A 24,029-nucleotide genomic window follows, 5' to 3' on the forward strand; every position below is an offset into this window, starting at 1 on the left:
CAAATTAATAAAACAAAAACAACAGCGATAGCAACAGAAATAATGGTAAGTAAGTAACGGTCGTGTGTCACCAGTTTAATAGACCAAATTGACGGTACACACACACACACACACACACACACACACACAAAATGCTTTCAAATTTCGTTTTTGGCGCGTTTTCTAGTTTATTTTTCCCCCCGTGTTTTTGGAGCTTTGCCTTCTTCTGGGTGGCACCCCTTGCTTTTTTTTCTTGTTTTGAGAGAGAGGGGTTTTTTGGGCACACAAAAAGAATTTTTAACTAACACAAAATGGCTGTTGATTTGTGTGAGATAAGGGAGAGAGATAGAGATAGACAGAAAGATAAAGATAGAGAGAAAGACAGGGGTAGAGAATATATATATATATCTCTGGGGATCTGGCAAAGAGAGTTTATATATATCCTGGCTGGGGGATTAGTGCGTTATTCGTTTCATCGCACCCTTTTGTTTTGTTTTATGTTTTTTTTATACAAAAAAAAAAAAAAAAGAGTTCAATTGCAATCTTGTGCTGGCCAGTATTGGTGTTGTTGTTGGTGTAACATATACACCACACAGCACACAACAAAAAAAAGCGAAAAATATTCCAACTTGGACAAGTAGTTCCTCAAAAAATAATAATAATAATAATAAGAAAACATATACAAATACAGTTCACCAAGCCTTATTGAAGAATTGTAATAAACCGAGGTGTGCGTTGGTGAAAGGTTATATCTCTCAAAGAGCTTTCTACCCTGCAGTACCATTCATCAGTAATTAATCAACGATTCATCAATAGATCTATAGATACTGCTGAAGTAGATTGAATAATTAAATAATATCAAAGAAATATGTTCAACAATTCACCAACAAGACACCGCAAACTCAAAAATTTCAATTCCTAAAAATCTTTAAAAGAAAACCCAAGCAGTGTATTGAAAATATATATCAAATTTATCAGTTTCATTTTTCCAAGTGCATATGTATGCATATATCCTGGACATCCTGTTCTGTTCTGCTGTTGCCTTGTGCTCTTTTGCTTTTCTGCTGCCGTGTATTGTATTGTATTTCTTTTTTTTCGGTGTGCGTTTGGTTTATTAATGTTGACCGTCAATTATGTTTTAATTGTCATAAAAGGTTTGTCCCTTTTGACTCGCTTCCACCCAGAAGCGAAGGATGAGCAGCGGCAGGATATCGCTGCAAGGATACCAGTGAGTGTATATATATGTATATAGATGTGAGTGCGTGGTTGTGTGTGTGGAGTGGAGTGGAGTGTATGCAAACAATAAAATCCAACTGGGATAAGCTGCAGCTGAGCGCAGGACGAGAGGCAGGAGCAGCAGGAACAGAAGTTCCTTGTCAACATGGACAAAGCCGAGCTGGTGCTGTGCGTGTGTGAGTGTGTGTGTGTGTGTAAGCCAGTTGACAGGCAAGGTGAAGCGAGGTGAGGTGAGGTGAGGGGAGTGTGTGTGTGTGTCCTGTTGCTGCTGCTGCTTCGATTTGGTTTTCCGGTTGTCAGGCAATTTGCCAACTTACTGCAAAGATCAGCACAAAGTGTGGCCCCACACAAAGTGAGGCAAAAGTGACACAACAGCGCTTCGTTTTTCAACGTTTCATTAATTGAATTGAATTGAATTGTGCATCACGGAAAGACATTGCTACAGCGACATCAGGTGACACAATTCCACTGTGCAGCTTACAGTGGGACGAAATGAACCACATAAGGTGGGAATCAATTAGAGCTATTCATATTTCATGAATATATGAATATAATTTTGGTCGGTAGCTTATAATTCTGTGAAGCATTCATTTCCGACCCTATAAATCGTATATATTCTTGATCAGTATCAATAAGGGAATATTTTTAGTCATTTTCGAAAGAAAAAAAATTTTTTCAAAAATTAAACATTTTTTTTTAGAGGAAAGGGGTTACATCATGAAAATTTGGAAAAATCAGCCAAAAAATTTACATTTTAAATGGAGTATGCAACTTTGTTAACCTGCTAAAAACTAGCACAAGACCGCTTTCCGAATTGAAATTAATGCATTTTTGGGTTAGTTATGGGATTTTCAAATTTTGATTAGTATTAAAAATTGTCATATAAAAATATGGATAAATATGAATTCAAAGAATGTGAATATTTAAGCTTAGTTATGATCGATTTTTAATTCAATCCTTGTTTCCTTTTCTTGTTTTGTATAATTTTACTAATAAAAATCCCACTAATATCGATCACTCAAAGATGATCCCAAAGAGTTCATAAAAAAAAGTAGAAAACATGCACGCACAGTGCATTAAACAATTAAAAATATGTAGCAATAAAAAACCAGACAAAAAGGGACATCGACAAAGTGTACATCCGGGATAAGGATACAATACAGGATGGGGTATTAATGGCAACGTTTAAAATACATGCCACAGATTGACGACGATGATGTCGAAAAAAGCTGCGCACAGTTGGATTTTTTATATATATATTCTGCATTTCAGAACATGTATATATATATTATATATTTATTTTTTGTGTTGTTTTATTTTCCACGTTTTTATGCCAATTTATGAAATTTATTTTTTGCCTACGTTGTGATTATTTATTCAAAAAGTTGGCCTCGGACCAGCGTCTGGTGAAATGGCCCCTGTCCGTTGTTTTCCTTCACCATTTGCCACAATTTCTACCCATTTTGCACCTATCCGGTAGAGAGAGAGAGAGATCCTGCAGGACTTTCGACTTTTCGGTGTAATTGCAATTGTTGTCAGTGGGCGGTGGGCGTGGGCGGTAGGTAAATAAATTAATAACACAATTTATGCATGACGCACATTTATAATTACATTTGGAAATAATTTAATTAAAATTGTTAACGCTTGATTGAAGTGAAATCGAAGCGGACATGATGTGAGTGGACGAGGAGGTCCTAACAAAAGGCGACTCTTAATTAAATTAGCCTATCAATAAGGGCCAATGCCATATAGCCATATAGCCATAATAAAAAGCCAACAAACTGACCAATTGCCATATCGGACAGCCGAAATCTGTCTCTCCCCCCAATTTGTATTTTTAGGGGCAACCGCAATGAATGTCCTTTTTTTTCCGATTGATAGAGGATAAAGGTAGGAAGGAAAGACCCAAAGGGTGCGGTTGCTCAAATAAACCGATCAGCAGTAACGGTAATTAAAAGCCAAACCAAATAAGCCACAAAAAAAAAATACAAGGGGGGGGGAAAGGAAATGGGGGAAAAACCAGCGTTGGGTTTTGTATGCTGATGGAAATCTAAGAAAAATAATGCAGAAAGCCAAAGGAGGTGTATGTTGTTTACATCAGGGGTTTATACTCTGAATGAAATCAAAAGAAGAATAAGATATGTACTAAATTCAAGTTATAGTATATGGAATATAATTATAAATATTATTACAAATAATCTTCACTATGAAAACCCCATTTAAGCTTTGATTTTATTTTAAGCAAAGAAATTCTAATCAAGTCTCAATAAAATGTCATGAATTGGTACTTTGAGAGGGATTTAATAATGTTTATTACATATTATTATTATATTTAATTAATTTTATAATGAAATCCCAACAAAAAAAAAGGAATAAATATCTCAAAAATCATCTTAAAACAGATCACCTGAAGCAACTAAGATTATTTTTAAGGGTATTTACGCTAATAGCTGATTGGTAATTCCAGCAATACAACCACAAGAAACACACACATTTACTAGCAGATAAGGCACACACACACACACGCACACTCCCTACACACACACACACACACACTTCCAGTAAATCAACATGCTATATGTAGAGGATACAAACAGTGTGTAAATATGTGTTGGTTATGCCCACAAATCAATTAAGTCGATTGAGGCAACATTTTCGGGTGGTAACACACACACGCACACACACACACACACTATAGTACAGCACACACACTCCCACACACAAGAAAACGGTAAAGAGTTGTTAAGCGCTCAAATGACACATGCAAATGGATGTGAGAGATGCAAACGAAGGGGAGGAGGGGTGATAAGGGGGAGGTGGGTGGAAAAATGTACTCAAAAGGACCGCGAAATCCTGCCACTCTGCATTTTGGGTCAAAAAGTGAGGGGGGTAGGGGGAGAAAAATTGGAGAAAAAACCTACCCTTTACCCTATCCCCGGTTGCCCGCTTAAGTAGGCAACACTTTTTGGTCACAAAATATTATTTTCATTTACTTGCAACCGAAAGCAACAAGCTCAAAAATAAAATAATAATAATCAGAAAATAAAGAAAAGAATAACCAAATTGTTAAAAATAAACTTAAACAACTTTTTAAGTGATATAAAGAAAGTGAAAAATATATAAAAAGACAAGGAATATAGCTATAATTAGCTTCATCGTAATATATCGAAAATAATGGTACGATATATAATTTATATCGTTTGTAATATCGAAAAATATCGCTATCGAGCATTCGAGCAATCGAAAACGTTAATTAAGAAATATTTATATATTTAATATCAACAAGATACACAATATAAATATTCTATAACATTTAGAAATATAATAATAAAACTCAGCAAAAATCCAAAGTAGCTATCCCTGATATTTATCCTGTAGCTTAACTTTTAATTAAGTTTACAGTGTAGAAATAAATAAAATCCCTTCTAAAAAGATTTTTTTAGGGAAATGTTAAGTAAAAAGCCTTAAATAAAATATATCGAAAATATCGTATTTAACGCATTAAAAAATCGAATGATGCCATTATATACGGAATATAAATAAATAATAATTATTAAAAATATTATTGAATTTATATAACGAAAATACATTAATAACAAATATTAAAATATTAGAAATAATCATAAAAAATATATATATTTCTCTTCGAGAAAATGTGTAGCATGAGAATTCCTAATAAAATAATTTCTTTCTTAGTAATTACAAATAAAACTACTATATATCTCTTAAAACTTCAATTAATAATTATTTTTAGCATCTCATCAATTAAAATCTTTTGACTAAATTATCTCCTTTTATAGAGATTCCCATAATAAACAATTAACAAGAAGAAATGTAAGAATAATATGACTGGCAACCGACAGCCAAACGAATCCTCGAATTCACGAATCCCGAAGGCCGAAGGACACAGGACGAAGGACAGCTACAACGACAACGACGACTGCTGCTGCTGCTGCTGCGACTGCTGCCTTTTTTGGAGTATAAATACCAGAGACACAGGGCCGTGGGCCATCAGTTCGCCAGTCGATTTCGCCCTGGTCACGTGTCCTAACCCGCCACTCGTCGCATTCGCATTCGCATCCTTTTGACGCATCCTTTCGCGCGTTCGCTCCTATTTTTTTTTAATTGTTTGTTGTTTGTTATTTGTTATTGGCTGTGCACGTGCAATGTTCACCAATTGGCTGACGGGCAGCAGCAGCAGCAGCAGCAACAACAGCAGCAGCAGCAACAACACAACTGGGAGCACCACACCGGCCATAGCACGCTCGTCGGGATTGGGAGTAGGACTACCCGGCAATGCCACCTCGCTGGTCATGAGCTCCCCACCGGATGTCATCCTGGAGGTGGGTCCAGCTCCCAGCAGTGTACGTTTTGTGGCCCATTCCCTCGTCCTGGGGATGCACAGTGGCTATTTACGTTCCGCCATTCGTTTGGATGAAGCCTCAACCATGGCCACCTTGGCAGCGGCAGCGGCGGCAAATGGTAACTCCTCCAGCGCCACGGGAACGGCAACGGGAGAGCTGCTCCTCTATTTGAGCAATGTGACGGCGGATCAATTTGCACCATTGCTCACCTACATGTACACGGGATATTTGGATCTGACCGTGGACAACATATTTGCCGTCCTATTGGCCACTCATGTCCTGCACATGCCAAGGGCCCTGGAGATATGCCGGTGGGTTTGGGTTACAAAAGAAGAAAAGAACACTTCAAGATTTTCCAAATCTCATTAAAATTCCATCATCTTTAAATCACATTTCTTGGTTATAAAGGCCAGGGTTCCTTGGCTTAGCCTTAAGGATCCCTAGGTTTACTCTCTCAAGAGTTTATATACAAAAATTCACTTCAATTCACGCGGAACTTTATGAAATATTTAAAAAAATATTCAAGAACCTCGTATCACAATTTACTTTTAATTTTTTTTTAGCTCCTTTTTGGCCCGGGCACAAACCGAGGGCTATCTTAATGGCAATCCTGGCCAGCTTTGTCCAACAGCTGCTGTGCCCAGCAGTGGAGCCAAGGTTATCCGGCCAATACCCAGCAAGGCCACAATGCCAAATTTCGGTTTCATGCCACACATGCCACAGGCAACACCCGCAGGAGTAGCTGCACCACCTCAGGCACCACCTGCTCCTCCACATGCTCCTCCTCCACCTGCACCTCCAGCGGTTTTCCTCAACATGGAAGTGGCTGCCACCAGTCCACGTGCTGCTTATAACGAAGAGGATAATGATGAGGAGGAGGACATTGAAGTCTTTATCGATAGCAATACGGTGACAGATAATGAATTGGATCCTGAACATGAACAGGAAGTGGAACCCGATGTGGATATGGACTGTAATGTATCCGTGGTGAGTTCCCTGGCTGGAAGTAGTGCTGGAAGTCTAAATATCGAAAGACTGGATGTCAAGCCAACACCAACAGTAGCAGCAACAACTCCTGCACTTCCAACTTCCATTATGGCAACTCCTTCCAGTGGAAAGTTATCAAAATCCAAAAGGGAAAGTACACACAAGGGTCAGGGCAAAAAGGGAAGATCAAGAAAAGGCGGAGGAGGAGGAGGAGGAGGAGCAACATCTACCAGTGGCAGTGGCCTTCAGGTGGCCAAGGCTCCTGTCCCGGCTGCCCAGCTGGAGCAATTGGGTTCCTCTGGAACAACAACCGCAACACCATCATCCGTTTCCAAATTCATTATCGATGTGGCCAGCTGCGATGGACCCGTACGCTTTCGTCGCATCTTAAATACAGCCTATGGCCACAAGCCCGAGGGTATGGATACCAATCATCCGGCTGGAGGAGGTCTAGCCACATCATCAGCACCTGGAGGAGGATCCTCCTCAGAGCAGCATCGCAGTCAGCAGAGTGTTAGCTATTCATTTCACCAGCAAATGGCCAGGGCCATCAGCAGTCAGCAGAGACAATTGAGCCATCAGCAGCAGCAGCAGCAGCAGCAGCAGGAGGAGAGTGAGAATAGTGGGGATGCTGTGCAATCGGTGGCCACCTCCAACTCCTCCAGGAAGCATTCAACCCATGGTGGCTCTTCAGCAGGAGCCTCAACGAGCGGTGGTTCCTCCAATCAAGAGCTCTACGTTTGTGTCTATTGCAAGCACACCTTCAAGTCGCAATATTGCTATCAAAAGCATGCCAAGCGTCATCTTAATCCTTTGAGCTTAACCACGACGACGACTACGACCACGAGTGGTGGCGAAAAGAAGCTATTGGCTGCAGAGCCACCCACAACCTTGGCCAGCCTTGAGGCAGATTCCCTAGTAACAGCGGCAGCCACAGCGACTCCTGCTGCTGCAACATCAGTTGCAGGTGCAACGGGTGCTGCATTGCTGCGTCGCGAGGTACGACCCTTGGATATGAATGTCCAATATTATCCCTGCAAGACATGCGGCAGTAAATTTCCCAGTTACTATTTTGTTCACAAACATCGAAAGATGTGCCACGCCGATGAAATCGAAGCGGCGGCAAGCAACAATGCAACGAGCAACACGAGCAACACGAGCAACACGAGCAATGCCAGCAGCAGCAGCAGCAGCAACAACAGTAACAATAGCAGCAGCAATGTGAGTAAGAGGGAGGTTCCTGCTCCTGCTCCTGCTCCTGGTCCAGCTCCTGCTCCTACTCTAATGGATACTTCTGGAGAGGATCCACAACAACAGAACTAAGGTTCAACACACACACACACACTCCAAAAATCAAAAATCATCGAAGAAATCTACGAATTTATAAACAAATGCTACAAGTTTGTCTCCATGTTTTTTTTTTTTTTTTTTGTGCGCTCTCTTTAGAAATGCAATTAAATAAATATATCAAATATATATAAACAAAAAGAGAAAAAGAAAACAAGTGTATAAAAAGGGTGAAGGAATAAACGAAAGAAAGGTAAAACATTTACAAGGTAAGTAAATGTTACAGGTGAGTAAACAACAAAAAGTTAACAGAGCAGATAAATCATTGTCATTATTAATAATAATATTAACAATAACAAATTAATAGAGCAGTTAAATCATTGCCATTATAATAAAAATTCAAGCAGACAAGTCCATAAAATGTTAAATATATAACAAATTATATAAAAATATATACAATATCAATCAGTTTAAAGAGATTTATGCGAATAATTTGCATATTGAATGATCACAAGAAGATATCAAATATTTAATATAAAAGAGAGAATTTTGTTTTAAAATAATTTCAGCATAATATTAAATCGTTTAAGGTTCAAAAGATCAATTAAATATAACAATAAATCACAAAACATAAGACAAATATTTAAGCAATAAATAAATGTTATCAACAATTATCGAAATATCACACAGAAAACGATTAATTTCTTCCTGAATCCATGCTAATCGATAGAGAAAAATGAAGGCGATTAAGGACATTTATCGAAGATCAATCGATGAATTGCCTTGAACAACGCGAAGTGTAAGAGTCTTGAATTATATATTCCAAATCCATAGCTAAAGAAACCTAACTGAATCGATAACATTTTACAACACAATCAAGCTTAGCAGTTAGAGAATAATAAAGCCGATTAATGACATTTTTAAAACACTAATCTACAGATCACGATCCCTAAAAACGACTTTAATCAGTAGATAAAATCAATGATAAATGACCAAATTAATGATTATTATCAATGTTTATCGATAGACACAACTCAAATCGAATTTTATCGCATTTATCGTTATCCTTTTTTTCCCCACTTTCAACTTTGGAGAAATGCGGAGAAATGCAAATGGAAATGGACAAAGGTGGGATAAGAGAAGGCAACGTTGCTTCTGCTTCGGCTTCTGCTTTTACGCTGCGAAAGGTAAACAATCCTTGCCGCAATTTAATAATTAAATTAAATCACTTGCATAATAAAAAAGACGTTAAAAAAAAGGAAAGGAAATTAATTTAATTGAGTTTAATTAACTCGCCAGGGAGATGATGATGACAGCCAACAACAAGGCCGAAGATGATGAGCACTGAGCAGGGAAGCTAGGAGGAGTGGCATGTGGCATGTGGCAAGTGCCAAGTGGGTGGTGGTTTCCTGCCTCAAGTGGGTGGATTTAAGGTGAAGTTGGGTGGCGGGGAGGGGTTGACTCAAGTGGGTGGTGGTGGCGGTGGTGCAAACACAAGCCACAAGCGGCCGAAAAACTGGAACTTGGAAATCGAGATATATATATATATATATATATATATTCTCTACTGTCAACTCTTTCTTTTTTTTTTTGACTCTGACTTGAGGCCATCATAGCTTTTTCTCCCGCTTTTCTCCTGCTTTCTTTTTGGGGGTTTTCCTTTTTTTGATGAAATATTAATCGAAAAACGCTGGCGGTGAACGCAGCGCAAACAGAAGGCAAAGAAACGCAGTTAAAAAGAGGGACACAGAGTGTGTCTTCCTTGGAGGAGCAAGTCCTGGTAACTTGGGTTTTTTGGTTTTTGGTTTAAGCCAAAGGACTGCAGTTATTGTCAATGGGAAATGCATTTTTCATTAGCTTCCGAAGGGACGCACAATGACATTTCCTTTTTTTTTTGAAAAACAAACAACCAATGAAAGCTTTGTAAAACAAAAAGTTATAGAAAAAGCTGAAAGGCAGGATTTAAAACAGGATTTTCTAGATTCAAGTTTTATTTCACAAAGCTCAAAAGCTTGTAAAGCTGGGAAAAGCTGTCTAGGATAGCTGAAAGCTCAAATCTAGGACAGCAAGGACATCATCAATTGGAAAGCTTTTAATTTTAAGGCTCCCTATATATCATGTTCTATTTTGTTTTGAAAATAAACGAAGTTTGAAAACATTTAAATTTATTAAAAAAAAAACAAGCGGGATAATGTTTAAATTTTAAAATGATAACCAAAATTATATTATATTATTTTATCTAGAAACTAATTAGTTTTAGCAGCTTCTATCTCTAACTCATACACACCATAAGATTCTATTATCGAAGCTGGAGAAATTCGATTTAAAATATAAATTAAGAAAAAAAACTGATATAAATTAACTAACAAACAAAGACATCTTTTGATCATTTCCATTTGAAATAACAAAAGATTTATCGGTAGACTTTCCTGAATATATCGATAGTTAAGCGATATAATTGAGACAATTCGATAATTATCTTTTAGAATAATTGTGAAAAAAAGAGAAATCGATAGCCCAAGAAAAGCTTTTCGATTTTATCACTTTCCAGTTAAGAAAACAATAAATAAAAATATTTTCCTTTTAACAAAGATTTCTCCCTTTCAATTTTTAAAAATTCAAGCCTATCCTCATATCTTTTTCAACACAAACTGATCTAGGAACGTTGCTTATGATTTGAATAATATATAAAACAAATATAAATATATAATTTAAAGAAGTTCTTGCACTTACCCTTTCCATCCAATGCAATAATCTCACTTCCATCCGATAGCAGGGGCATAGAGATCGCCGGAGCAGTGGATGCCGTTGATCCTGTTGATCCTGAACCAGTTGCAGTGGACATTATGGAGGCGGCACTGATCAGTAGAATGGAACCGGATGAAGATGCCGGCGTGGAGGTAACCACAGAGGAGGCCACTGATCCAGATGATACCGATGCAGCGACAGAGGATGTTAATGAAGATGATGATGACTTGACCATCGACACATCCTTGGCATTGGCCTTCAGATTATTATTGCTATTGTGGCTATTGGTGGCACTCGCTCCACCCACTTGCTGTGGTTCACCGCTGGCATTCATTTCGAAACGCTTTCGCTTTGAGTCACTGCAAAATCGAGAGAGATGGCAATATAGATATTATTAGTTATAGTTTTAGTTATAAAGGATATAAATATTAAGAGGAATAATTAATAAAATTGATATTTGTAGTAAGTATATAGGGGAAAAGTCCAATAAGAAGTCTAGATTACAATTTACATAAAGAAAATATGACTAAGATAGTTATATTGATTATTAAAGTATCGAAAAATATCACATTTATGGTTATGATACCAATGTTAAGGAAATTATTGTATAATTTAATATATCAACATTTTAAATATCGAAATTTATGGAATTTTTCATCACAATATTGATGTTATCAAAATAATACAGTGAACTTTGATGCATACAAATTTTAAATATCACAAAAACTAAGCATTTAACATTACAATATCAAAAGCACCCTAAACATTGATATATCAAAGTAATAAAGTATTAAAAACATTTCGGATTTAACTTTAAAATATGAATATTAACGGAAAGTGTACGAAAATTATTATTTAGTATATGAATACATCATTTCATCATTCATATTTATATCCCAAACGTAACACATCATTCATTTTATCAATTCCTCCATAATTTATCGCTAATTCATAGTTTAAACTCTCACCTAACATCTGAATGCAGATCATTGCCCGCCCCAAGTCCCTCCACTTGGGCCGCCTTCAATTTCTGGCCAAGATAATTGCCCGCCGTTGTGGCGGTGGTCAATGTGGGTACTCCGGCTGCTCCTCCTCCTGCTCCTGCTCCTGTTCCAACACTCTCGGCGGGTGTACTTGTTGAATTTGGAACCGAGCCCGATGTTGGCGTTGTCTTGACGATTTTATCGTTACTATTGCCACCACCAGTTGCCATTGTTGCATTCTTTGTTGCTCCCGTTGCAGCTGCTCCTGCTCCTGAATCTTCGCCTGCTCCTGCCGCCGTTGCCTTTACATTGGCCATGACCACCGTCTGGTAACCGGTCTTGAAGCCATTCAGGGTTACGCCTTGCGTCGGCGTTGGAGCCGCAGATGTGGTTACACCGGTAGCTAAGGAATAGGAGTATAATAATTAGTTATATTTCTATAGTAAATCTGAAAACTCATCACACGTACCATTCTCTTTGCTGGCAGTCTTGGCCAGAGGATCTGTGCTGCCTTCAGAGCCCGCATCGGCACCTTTGGCCGCTGTTCCCACCGCTGGTTCCGTGGCTGTCTCTGGTTTGCTAGCTCCCTTGACATTGCCACCACCTGAAGCCGTGGCACCCGTTGCCGTGCCCGTACTGCCCTCGGATGCGGGATTGGCTGCCGTTGCAGTGGCTGGTGTATGACCAGCCGTGGCTGCCACCGTGGCTGCTGCTCCTCCGGTTGTTATTCCTCCAGCTGCTGCTGCTGCTGCTGCCTCGTCATCGACGGTTTTGCTACTCTTGGCAGTAGAATCGATGCCGCTCGCTGAGATCTCTGATGGTGTGGTTGCTGCTCCCGCTGCTGTTGCATTTGTGGTTGCAGGTGTGTTGCCGCTGGTTGGAGCAATGCCCGTTGTGGCCACCGTAGTCGCTCCTGTTGCCGTCGTGGCATTCTTATCGCTGGAGGCATTCTTGGCCGCTGCTGTTGTTGCTGCTGCTGCTGCTGCCTCTGCTGCCGCTTTCTCTGCTGCTGTTGTGGCACTCGTCGTCACCGTTGTTGTCGTCGTGGACGTTGCTGTTGTTGCTACCGATGATGATGCTGCTTGTGCCGCTGCTGCTTGTGCTGCTGCCGCTTGTGCCGCTGCTGCCGCCTGTTTGGCCACCTTTTCGCCAGCCGCCGTGGCTTCCACTGCCTTCGAGGCGGCACTTGCCTTCTCCGCTGCACTCTCTGCCGCCTTGGCTGCATCTGCGGCAGCCTTCTCTGCCACACGTTCCCGTTCCGCAGCCCTTTCCGCACGCTCACGTTCGGCCACAGCCGATGAGCGATTCCCGGACTTTTGTTGCTGCTCACGTTGCAGGCGCGTCATCACACCCGTGGTCATTGAATCAATGATGCACTGCGGCTGTGCGGCCTGCGCCTTGGCCGGATTCCGGGAGCTACGCGTGCGCTGGCGGGATTTACGCAACAGTTGCTTATAGTTCTCCGTCTTCTTGCTGAGGTAGTAGTAGCGGACACAATCCTGCGGCGACTTACGATCCAAACTGGCTGCAATGGCTCCAAAATTCTTCGGATGCTGCAGATACTTCTCCTTGAAGGTCTCCTTCTCGCCCGCTGTCCACATATTGAGAGCCTTGCGCTGTTGATGCTCTGCCATCATATCCTCGATGCGTCCATTCTCATTGTGATAGGCGCAACGCCGCTGCCGGCCATCGTACATTAGGGGCGGTATGACGGCATATGAACGCATCTTCTTATCCTCGAGTGCCTGCTCCTGGAGTCCATCCATGATCTCTTCGAGATCCGCTTCGGATTTAATCCGCGAACCGACACGATTGAAACGTTCTTTATCCTCACGTTGCTTACGCAATTCCGTGAATACTTTCTCAAAGAACTCGCGATTCTTGGCCTCACGTGCCTTCCGCTTGGCACTCGCCTCCATTCGCTCGCAGCGTCGCTGCCAATCGGCCTGCTCCTTGGTGTACTTCTCCACGAGGCCCTGATTGTGCAGCCAACGTTCGGCCTTTAGTTTTTGTATGTGCAACAGGAGAGGTGCACGCACTTGACTCTGATGTTGACGTATTAGCACGGTTAGGGCCTCCACATCCAAGGGTTGATTATATAGCGGCAACCAAGGTCTTATGCTCATGGCATCGCTAGACTGATTCGTCGTCGTCGTCGAAGTTGTCCCCGTCGTCGTTGTTGTTGTTGTTGTTACTGCAATCTGCAGCAGCTTGGAATGTTGGTCATGGGCCGTCTTTCTATTGGCCGCATAGATCTTCTCCGCTAACATTTGGCCACGCCAGGCCAGCTCCACAACTTCATCCTGTTCGTTATTGTTGTTATTATTATTATTGTTGCTATTATTATTATTGTTATTATTAGCAACAACATCCTTGGCGGCCTTTTGCTGCTTAGCCAAAGCTGCCTCCTCCATAAGGCTCTTTTCCTTTTTACGCAACGTCTCCATGGTTGTCTCAGCGGATTTGATATCATTATCAACTTTTTGGATTTTCATAAGCAGCTCCTCCTTGGCGCTGGTCCTACCACGCTCCTCGATGGCATTATCGCTGGGCAGCGTCGGCGAAATGGCCTCCACCTGGTAAGAAAGAAAGTGAAAGTTAATAAGATTTTCTTGTAGAATCTAATGTAATGTACTCACCTGTGGATGGTAGGCCTCAGTGCTGGCACTTCCTCCAGCAATCACATGGCTACTGCTGCTGCTGCTGCTGCTGCTGTTGCTCGATCCCACTCCTGGTCCTGTTGTGGACACAGTCACCGTTCCCACTCCTGCCAAGCTACTGCTCACCGCTGACAGTGGCGGGTTTCTGCTTTGTGCAGCATGTTGCTGCTGTTGCTGCTGGTGTTGCTGATGCTGCTGCTGCTGGTGTTGCTGATGTTGCTGATGTTGCTGCTGTTGCTGCTGGTGGTGGTGTTGCTGCTGCTGGTGGTGGTGCTGCTCCCGCTCTCTCTCCCGCTGATGGTGCTGCTGCTGCTCCCTGTGATGCTGCTGCTGCATCTGTTCTCTCTGATGATGCTGCTCCCTCAGGTGATGCAACTCCCTCTGCTGCTGCTGCTGCTGCTGTTGAGGCAGTGTATCCACCTTGAGCTGTATGCCCATGGGCGTGCCGCCTCCTACCTGACGGCAGAGATCAATGTGACTCTGTCGACTGCTATTTAGCTGCTGCTGCTGCTGCTGCTGTTGCGCTGGCGAGGATCGTTGTTGCTGGTGCGACGGCGGCTGCTGTTGCTGCTGTTGCTGATGCTGAGGATGTGGCGGTGGCAGGTGATTCATGGTGCTGGCATTGGCATCACTTAGCCGCTGCTTCTTGTACGGCTGCTGGCCACCAGCACTGCCGAATGGCTCGGGAGGATGTTGCTGCTGCTGCTGCTGTTGCTGCGGGGGAAGCTGCAACGGCTGGCGCTGAATCACTGCACCGGCAGCCACGGCAGCTGTGACATTGGTCAGGTACTCGCTGGAATACTGCAGGGCCTGCGAGTGGGGTATCAGGATGCCCCGATTACCGACCATTATGCGGCTGCAATTATCCCCGGCAGATGAGGCTGGCCCCGCTCCCTGTTGCTGCTGCTGCTGCTGCTGCTTCTGTTGCTGGGAGGGATTACTATTTGGTTGGCTGGCATAATGGGGCGCTGCCTCCATGACCAGGACACCGCCGGATTGCGACACTTGCACCACACCGCCGCCGGGCGGAGCAGCTCCACCCTGACTCCCGCCGCTTCCACTCCCTTGACTTGAATTGGAACCCTGGCCAGGAGCGGACGATTTGCCCGCCAGCACTGCTGCCGTTGCTGCCGAAACTCTTTGATATCCCGGCATCTGCTGCTGCTGCTGCTGCGCCTGTTGTTGCTGTTGCTGCTGCTGCTGCTGCTGCTGCACGACCTGCTGCACCACCTGATGCACCTGCTGCGTGAGACGCGTGTACGGAGTCTCGCGATAGGTGGGCGCCGAGCCAATGCTATAGGCCCGATCGTATCGATGCTGCGGTGGCGGTGGCGGGTAACTATTATTGACGGATGCACTATTGCTGCCGGTGCTGCTACCTCCGCTGCTGCTGCTGCTGCCACCGCTTCCAGTGCTGCCGCAACTGCCTCCTCCACTGCCGCCGCTAGGGTTTCCAGGACGAGGTGGTGACAGTGGACTAGCCCCTGCTCGCTGCTGCTGCTGCTGCTGCTGCTGTTGGTGTTGATGTTGCTGCTGCTGCTGCTGCTGTTGCTGCTGTTGCTGCTGTTGCTGCTGCTGCTGCTGCTGCTGTTGGTGGTGGTGGTGGTGCTGGCTTGCAAACTGCTGCTGCTGCTGCTGCTGCTGCTGTTGGCTCGTCGGAGGCGCTTGCTGCTGCTGCAGGTGGCCCAGGTGCTTGGCATACTGAGTCTGCTGCTCCAGAGCCCTGTACGACCAGTGGGGGCGGAAGGAGAAAAAAAAACAGATTATTAAAATATTGTTCAAATAAATGAAGAGGTTTTTAGACTCGCAAGCAAAGGAAAGCTAAGGAACAAGGCTATGAAAATATGTGAGGAAATTGAAATCAACTAAAACTGCTGGCCAAAAATTGTTCTAGAAAATCAACAGTAACTGCAGTAAAATTGTAAATATTTGTTTTCCTTCCTTTGGACAGTTTCTTTTAACGATTTCAAATAAGAAATAGCTAAAATCTTATATAAATCATGGATATATATACGGATAAAAATACACCGATCAGAATGGTACCCATAGCTCAAGTTTCACTATATTCTCTATATTACATTTAAGAAAAATATATAAAATATAACATATTAATATAAAAGTTTACACTTTATATTAAACTAAAAAATATTTTACTGTGGGTCCCAACTTTTAATTTAAATATCTAAAATATATAATATAACTTGAAGAAAATTCTTTATATAATCCCATTTAAGAGTCTCAGAAACCCTATTTAAAAATCCTTTATTTACGCTTGACCCTAATTATATTTAAATTTCGCTTCTAAAACCCCATTATTATATCAGTCCTTGCTATAAAAAACATTTTTTCATCTATATGTAACTACTGAAGTCACTAATTACTTTCAATTTTAAATAAATATAAGAAAAAAAACTTATTCTTCTGATTTTAATGATTATTAGTTTAGATTTATAGCTATATAATCAAAAATTTAAGCTCTTTTTTTCTTTGAAATATTTTTTGTATAAATTTTAATATAAAAAACCATAAATAAATAGTATATTTAGCTATATTAACTGAATAAATGTTTTTATTTTCCCCTAACTATTGCAATTAGAGCCTTGACCTGCTTTAAAGTTAATGAAATCGGATTCAGTGCAGATTTTTCTTTATTATTTATATATTATTAAAATCAAGGATCGTAGACTGTCTTTATATTTTCTGCGAATTTTCCATTTTCTAACAGGCTGCATCAAGTGGAACCAACTGAGGCTTGACCCAGTTTTTCTACCGCTTATTTTGTATTTTTTTTTTTTATTTTTTTTTATAATCCAAGATAATCGGATGATCACATCGCCGCATATATCTGCATAATTCGCCACATGAGCTATATATATGCATATACACACACCTACGAGTGTTATTATTACAATAACGGTTGATTTACTGACTCTATTATTATTATTATTCCTCTCTTTTTTTTTTTTGCTTTATTTTTTATTCTTCTTTATTGGGGACACAAACCCCGAAAACCCCGGCCGGTAAATAGTTCGTTATCGAACCGGTGCGAGCGAGAGAGGACTAGGGGCTAGTTCGAACCGGGTTTGAAGCTAATTGGCCATCTCTGTCGTTTTCATGATGCGCGCGGCCATGTGCTACTGTGCGCGTTCGATGTTCAAGTTGCCAGGTTGCAAGTGAGCGCGTTTGATGTTGCCAGCGAGCTGCAACCGCAACATCGTCGGCAGAAGCAGAAAGCATGACGTCGACGACAGCAGAAGCAGCGACAGAGACTACAATGGCTAGCCCAAAAATTAGTCACACTTCGGGGATTACATTTTTCTTTTGCTTTTTAAAATATTTAACAAATACATATTTATATTTTAAATGGAAATAAATATTTATAAGCCGATTGATTTTTTATTTATAACAAATTTAACGACAAATTGAATTAATTTAAACGGAAAATAAATGTACAAAATATATTAAATAATTAACTAAACAAAATCTAGTAAATGTAAAGAGCATTTAACATTTTAAAATAAATATGCCAAAATTATGCATAAATAAATATTTAATTTTTAATTAAATAACTAAAATGTTAATTGATTTAGTTTATATTACTTTTATATTTTAATATATAATAAGAAAAGAAAACGTGGCTTTGCTAATTTAACTTTGAGATTGAGTTCCCTTTGTTAATTATAAACAATTTCCGAACTAACATTAATCAGTTATTGTTCTATTTATTTTTAATTTAATTAAAAAACAAAATCACACCTATTTTAACATATAAAACCAATCCCAATTTGAATGCCAGTTCTCAACCCAGTTTTCTAGATATTATTGAGAGGTTTTTATATACAAAGTTTTCCCCCCTCTGATTTTCCTGATTTTTCATATATTTTCTTTGATTTTCTCTGATTAACGTGCGACGCGTTTGACCCGACGCAGCGGCGACGCATCTCTGCCGGCTTCAACGGCGACGCAACCGTTCTCTGCCGGCGTAGCGACACAACCACAGGCTCTCCGTTTATTAATTCATTAAATATTAAAGACCAACGGCGACCTGGGTGCGACAGAGATGGCCTATCATGGCCAGGCAACGTTGCCAAACTTCAACCGCTAAGAACACATTCTTTTTATTTTATTTATTATTATTATCTTTTTCTTTTATACCCTTGCAGGAACGGGCCAGATCGGACGACTATAATTTGTTATTATAATTTTATTTTATTATTATAGAATTACGTTTTTAAGTTTTATTCAAATCGGAATACTTTATAATATAACTACCAGGAAAACGGTTGTTAAATGGATCATTAAATGGATAACAGGATCAGTAAGTATCTTTCAACAGTAAGTATCCATGATCAGAAATTAACTATGATCAGTAAATAATTAAAAGCATTAAGTAACTCTGAACAGCAAGTAACTATGATCAGTAAGTATCTATGAACATTAAGTAACTATGATCAGTAATTACCCATGATCAGTAAGTATCTATGATCAGTAAGTATGTTTGTATGATCAATAAATATGTAAGTATTATCAGTTACTAACTTTGAACACTAATAAACACAATGACTTCCAACTTTTGTAACACAACACATATCTGAGACGTGGCCGGCAGCAGTCACTTCGTTCCGGGGAGGTTAGAACCAGTTGAGAATCATATGTACAGATGCGCGAGATTTGATTTACAACAAAGAGCAAGCTATTTCAATGAAACTATGGAGTTATTCGTCTATATAATTTAACTTGTATATAAATCGGAGCATGGCGAATCGGTTTACTATATATATACATATATATAGCTGCCATAGGAACAATCAGACGATTTATACAACTATGGCCAGTAAGTAACTATGATCAGTAAGTATCTATGAACCTTAAGTAACTCTGAATAATAAGTATCTGTGAACATTAAGTAACTCTGAACAGTAAGTAACTCTGAACACTAAGTATCATGACCAGTAAGTATCAACGATCAGTAAGTATGTATAACCAGTATGTATGTTTGATCACTTACTTAATTTGAACACTAATAAACAATGACTTGCAACTTTTGTAACACAACACATATCTAAGACGTGGCTGGCAGCAGTCACTTCGTTCCGGGGAGGTTAGAACTAGTTGGGAATCATATGCACAGATGTGCGAGATGTGTTTCGGAACAAATTTAAGCTTTTTGAATGAAACTATGGAGTTATTCTTCTACATAATTTTACTAGTATATAAATCTGAACATGGCGAATCGGTTTACTATATATATACATATATATAGCTGCCATAGGAACGATCGGACGATTTATACAACTATGGCCAGTAAGTAACTATGATCAGTAAGTATCTATGAACCTTAAGTAACTCTGAACAATAAGTATCTGTGAACATTAAGTAACTCTGAACAGTAAGTAAGTATTATCAGTAAGTATTAATGAACATTAAGTAACTATGATCAGTAATTAACTATAAGCGTTAAGTATGTATGATCAGTTACTAACTTTGAACACTAATAAACAATGACTTGCAACTTTTGTAACACAACACATATCTGAGACGTGGCTGGCAGCAGTCACTTCGTTCCGGGGATGTTAGAACAAGTTGGGAATCATATGCACAGATGTGCGAGATATGTCTTGGAACGAATTTACGCTATTTTAATGAAACTATGGAGTTATTCTTCTATGTAATTTTACTACTATATAAGTCGGAGTATGGAGAATCGGTGGACTATATAGTATATACATATATATATCTGCCATAGGAACAATCGGAAGGTTTTTAGAAAAAAATTATAACTTTTCCAGTTTTCAACAGATTTTCATAAAATTTGATAAATTGCTATAATATATTAATCTAGAATTTTGTGTAAAATTTTATGAAAATCGGACGACTATATCATAAATATTATTAACAATAGAGGAAAATATATAACTGAAAAAAATGAAAGCAAGCATTACTTAATTGTTTTTTAAGATAACTATATATAATTTATATTGTATTACTTCCTAGTGATCGAATTTTAATCTGCAAGGGTATACAAACTTCGGCGTGCCGAAATTAGCTTCCATTCTAGTTTTTAATTATATTAATTAAAGAAATAAGAGAAAAAAACACCGAAATCATATTCAAGGCCTTTGGTTCAGAAAAGTAGGAAGAAAATAAAATCTTAGATAATGATGGTCCTAAATCATCAATCATGAATGAAGAGATCCATCCATAAAAATTAAAAAAAATGCTAAAAAGAAGCTAACTCTAAGTGATTTAAAAATTATAGTACTCAACATAAAAATAAATAACATATTCTTTTAATTAGTCTTCTAAGTGTTTTTTATACCCTTTCCCGAGTATAATAATATTTGTCAGAAGCTAAAAACTTAGTGAAGGAGTCATTTCAGACCCTATAAATCATATATATTCTTGATCAGTATCAACAGGCGAATTAATCTAGCTATCTCAGAAAGAAAAATACATTTTTAAAATTTTTTCAAAATTTTACAAGGGGAACCATCGATAAAATTTTCACAAAATGTCAAAAAATGTTAATTTTTTTTAAATTTTAAATAGAGTATGCAGATTTGTTAACCTTTTAAAAACTAACATGGGAACGATTTCTGATTTGAAATTAATGCTTTTTTGGCTTAGTTATGTGTTTTTTTAATTTTGATTTTGTCGAAAAAATTGTGAAATAAATTTTTTTAGTTATTTCTTGAGTATTTAATGTGGAACCTTTTTTATTTATATTTTTTATGCATTATTTGAGTTTCATTAAAGTATTTAATTAAATGTAAACTTTAATTTATGGTTCAAATTAAAGTTTTTACTTTGCTGTGCATTCTTTATGCTTTATATTTATGCCTTTCTGTCTATTTTTCTTCTTCTGTTTGTTCTTTTTAATGACTCATTCGTCATTATTTATTTTTTCCTATATGATTTGGCCTTTTTGTTTGATATTCTAACCTTTCATTGAGCTTTATTATAAGAGTTGTTTTTTGTATTTATTTAGCTTGTTTGCTTTTAATTTCGTTATTCTTGTTTCTTTTTTTTCTGACGATTATTATTTATATATATATGATATAATACTATTATAATATACTACGTATAATAATATCTTTGGCTTTAAGTATCTCTGAGAGTAGCTTTATTTGTGAGTGTAAACTTTGACTTTTCCGCTTTTCCTTTGAAGCTTTTCGCATGCGTTTCTATTACGTCTTTTCTCCTATATTAGATTTCCCTTTGACCTTGCCCATTACCCGGCTTAAAGTGCTTCTATTTCCTGTACTTATTTCCTGTTCCTATTTAAAGTATATAATTCTCTTGTTATATATTAAAATTGAATTTTAATTGAATTTTTAAATTAACCCATATATCTCTAGACCATCAAGGCTTATTTTTCTGTTCCATGTGAATTTTTTTGGAACTTTATATAAGATTGGACTATACATTACATTATTTAACGTCTCCTTCACATGCTTTTATTCCTTTGCTTTGCTTTGTTTGCCTTATTTATTAGTCTTTATATATATAGTATATATATTTTGATTCATGTTTGTGTAGATGTTTTACCTGGAATGAGAGAAAGAGAAAGATACAAGTCAGAAAATGTATTCACACATTGTAATACGATTTAATTCAGGTATTTATACTCTAAATACATTAAAATTAATTAAAATTTAACCATAAAAACTATATAAAATCCTTTAGTATATATTTAAACTAATATATATTCCTTTCATCGTCTCTTTCTATCATTATATAATTTTTCATAATTTTTTTTCTGATTTCAAAGAATTTTTAAGTATTATTCCATTTTAAAGTCGTCTTTCTTTATTTTTAATATCATTTATTTCCCTTTCCTTAAACATCATTTATCATTATGTTCATCTTCTATTCTTCTATTTGTAACCATTTTCATCATCTTCCTTATACATCATCTACATCTAATGTATCTTCTTACTTAATCTATCTTTTTAATCCTCTCTTAGTGCTTTTCCGTTTTGGCATTTTCCTCTCCCCCAAAATACATTTATTTTTGGCCTTAAAGTTTGCAACAAAACTTATTTCAAATATGCAGCTTGAAAATTCGTTTGAAAACAAGCTGCAGTTAGAAAGAGATGGGAGAAAATGCAGATTAATATATAAATTTATATATATAAAGCCAGAGAGCAAGAGAGAAAGACCTGGAGCAAGAGCGAGAGAGAGAGAGAGAGCACACATGTACCGTTATGTGCGCAGTAAGTTATGCACATACAACACACTCACACACACACACATATGTACTTCTATATACGACACACACTCATGGCAAACAGCATCCATTTGCCACCCACTTTTCCCGCCCGCTTTATCATCATCATCATCATCTTTCTGCCCCTTCTCCGGCTTCTGCTTTTGCCTTCTGCCTCTCCTCTTCTTCTTCAGCCACGCCTTGTGTCTGTGTCACACACACACACATATATATATATATATTATATATCGTTATATATATATATATATATATATATATACTAGCTGACCCGGCAGACTTCGTACTGCCTCATCGATAAGAGGGCACTTCTGAATACATCAAGGTTCTGGCAAAATCATCTTCCTGGCATAAGGTGAAGAAGGCAGTCAGAGTTGTCGCTGGCCGATTCAGGACTCTTTCTTGCACATTTTTTTCTGTGAAATAGACACGTTGACCATTCTCCAAATGGACTGCCACGTTTCTCTGTGGCATATTGTGGTTGAACGCATAAGAAATAAGTCACATTGAAATGGTATCCATCGGCACCATCCCAGAAGATTAGTGGATACTGCAAAGCATCGTAACAACGGTGAGTTTCTGCGACGTTTACCAATCGATCGTTTCGTCGATGGAGAACAATATCTCGAGGTTGAAACTGATCCCCGACTATGACAATTGCCACTTCGTCTATAGTTGGAGCATTATATCTCCTGATATGTTCTCCAGCAGGCGTTTTGTCTGCATGAATGACAATTTTATGGGTATCCGAAGGCATCATATCGATTGCTGTTTTGAATAAACGCACCAAATTGTTCCGTTCGTGAAAAAGATTCTGTAGCTGCGAAATAATTGGCCTCTTCAGCGATTTATTGATTCCATAACGTGCATCTACTTCATCTCCATCATCACCAATGAAGTACATTTGAAGAAATTTGTGTTCGCTGTCTTGGAACGGAAGCAGGGAACCGGCTTTATGATAGATTTGTCCTTTGATTTTAAAAGTTGGCATGAATTGCGCAGTTATAATTTCCGCACCAAATGACGTCATTTGAAAGCAAGAGTTGTATTTCCTAATGTTCGACAGGAAATGCTTCGATTCAGCAGTAGATCCAGCGAATAGAGAGTGCAGAGGCTCTGGTGGTGCTTCAAGTTGAGGCAATTTCACTTTCCCGGAAGCGCAACACAATCCTTTTGGTTCGTTTTTGAATTTGAGAGCCTGACAGTATATGCAGACCTGATGCATCTGGCCAATAACGACATTGCGATTCGAGCTATAATCAACAGTTGGATTATATCTGAATGCAAGACGATTGTATTGCAGGGTTTGATCTGCTGCAAGCTGTAAACTCGCTTCAGTTACCCTTGCCCTGTCGCGATCATTATTTTGAGAGTGAATCAAATCGATTGCTGCAGAACGCGACTGCCTAACTCTCAATCGTTTTCTCTCAAGCCTATCTGCTCGTCTTTCTGCTGATTCCTCTATGTGCATTTGCATTGCTCTCTGCCGCTCAGTCTCTCGGAAGGAGGCCCGTTCTTCGTCAGTCATATTCGTAATCTTACGTCTTTTTGCTTCTGT

The 24,029-nt window shown here is 39.0% G+C and overlaps 2 protein-coding genes across 2 annotated transcripts in view; one reads left to right on the forward strand and one right to left on the reverse strand.

Moving 5' to 3' along the window:
- Positions 1 to 24,029, reverse strand: part of Smr (nuclear receptor corepressor smrter) — a 79,794-nt gene that overhangs the window by 20,639 nt on the left and 35,126 nt on the right. Inside the window, exons 3-6 of the mRNA XM_086835308.1 lie at positions 14,224 to 15,967; positions 12,054 to 14,160; positions 11,570 to 11,987; positions 10,587 to 10,960 (exon numbers count right to left, since the gene is read on the reverse strand). Of these exons, the coding sequence (XP_086691434.1) occupies positions 10,587 to 10,960; positions 11,570 to 11,987; positions 12,054 to 14,160; positions 14,224 to 15,967 (4,643 nt within the window). The remainder of the gene's footprint in view (positions 1 to 10,586; positions 10,961 to 11,569; positions 11,988 to 12,053; positions 14,161 to 14,223; positions 15,968 to 24,029) is intronic.
- Positions 2,517 to 8,067, forward strand: LOC110178849 (uncharacterized). The gene is made up of 2 exons (XM_020946109.2): positions 2,517 to 5,890; positions 6,143 to 8,067. Exons 1-2 carry the CDS (start codon positions 5,382 to 5,384, stop codon positions 7,887 to 7,889), a joined length of 2,256 nt encoding a protein of 751 aa, XP_020801768.2. The 5' UTR covers positions 2,517 to 5,381; the 3' UTR covers positions 7,890 to 8,067.

The sequence above is a fragment of the Drosophila serrata genome, unplaced genomic scaffold (assembly GCF_035046125.1).
Source record: "Drosophila serrata isolate PLE 108 unplaced genomic scaffold, ASM3504612v1 contig_276, whole genome shotgun sequence".
Taxonomy (NCBI): Eukaryota; Metazoa; Arthropoda; class Insecta; order Diptera; family Drosophilidae; genus Drosophila; species Drosophila serrata.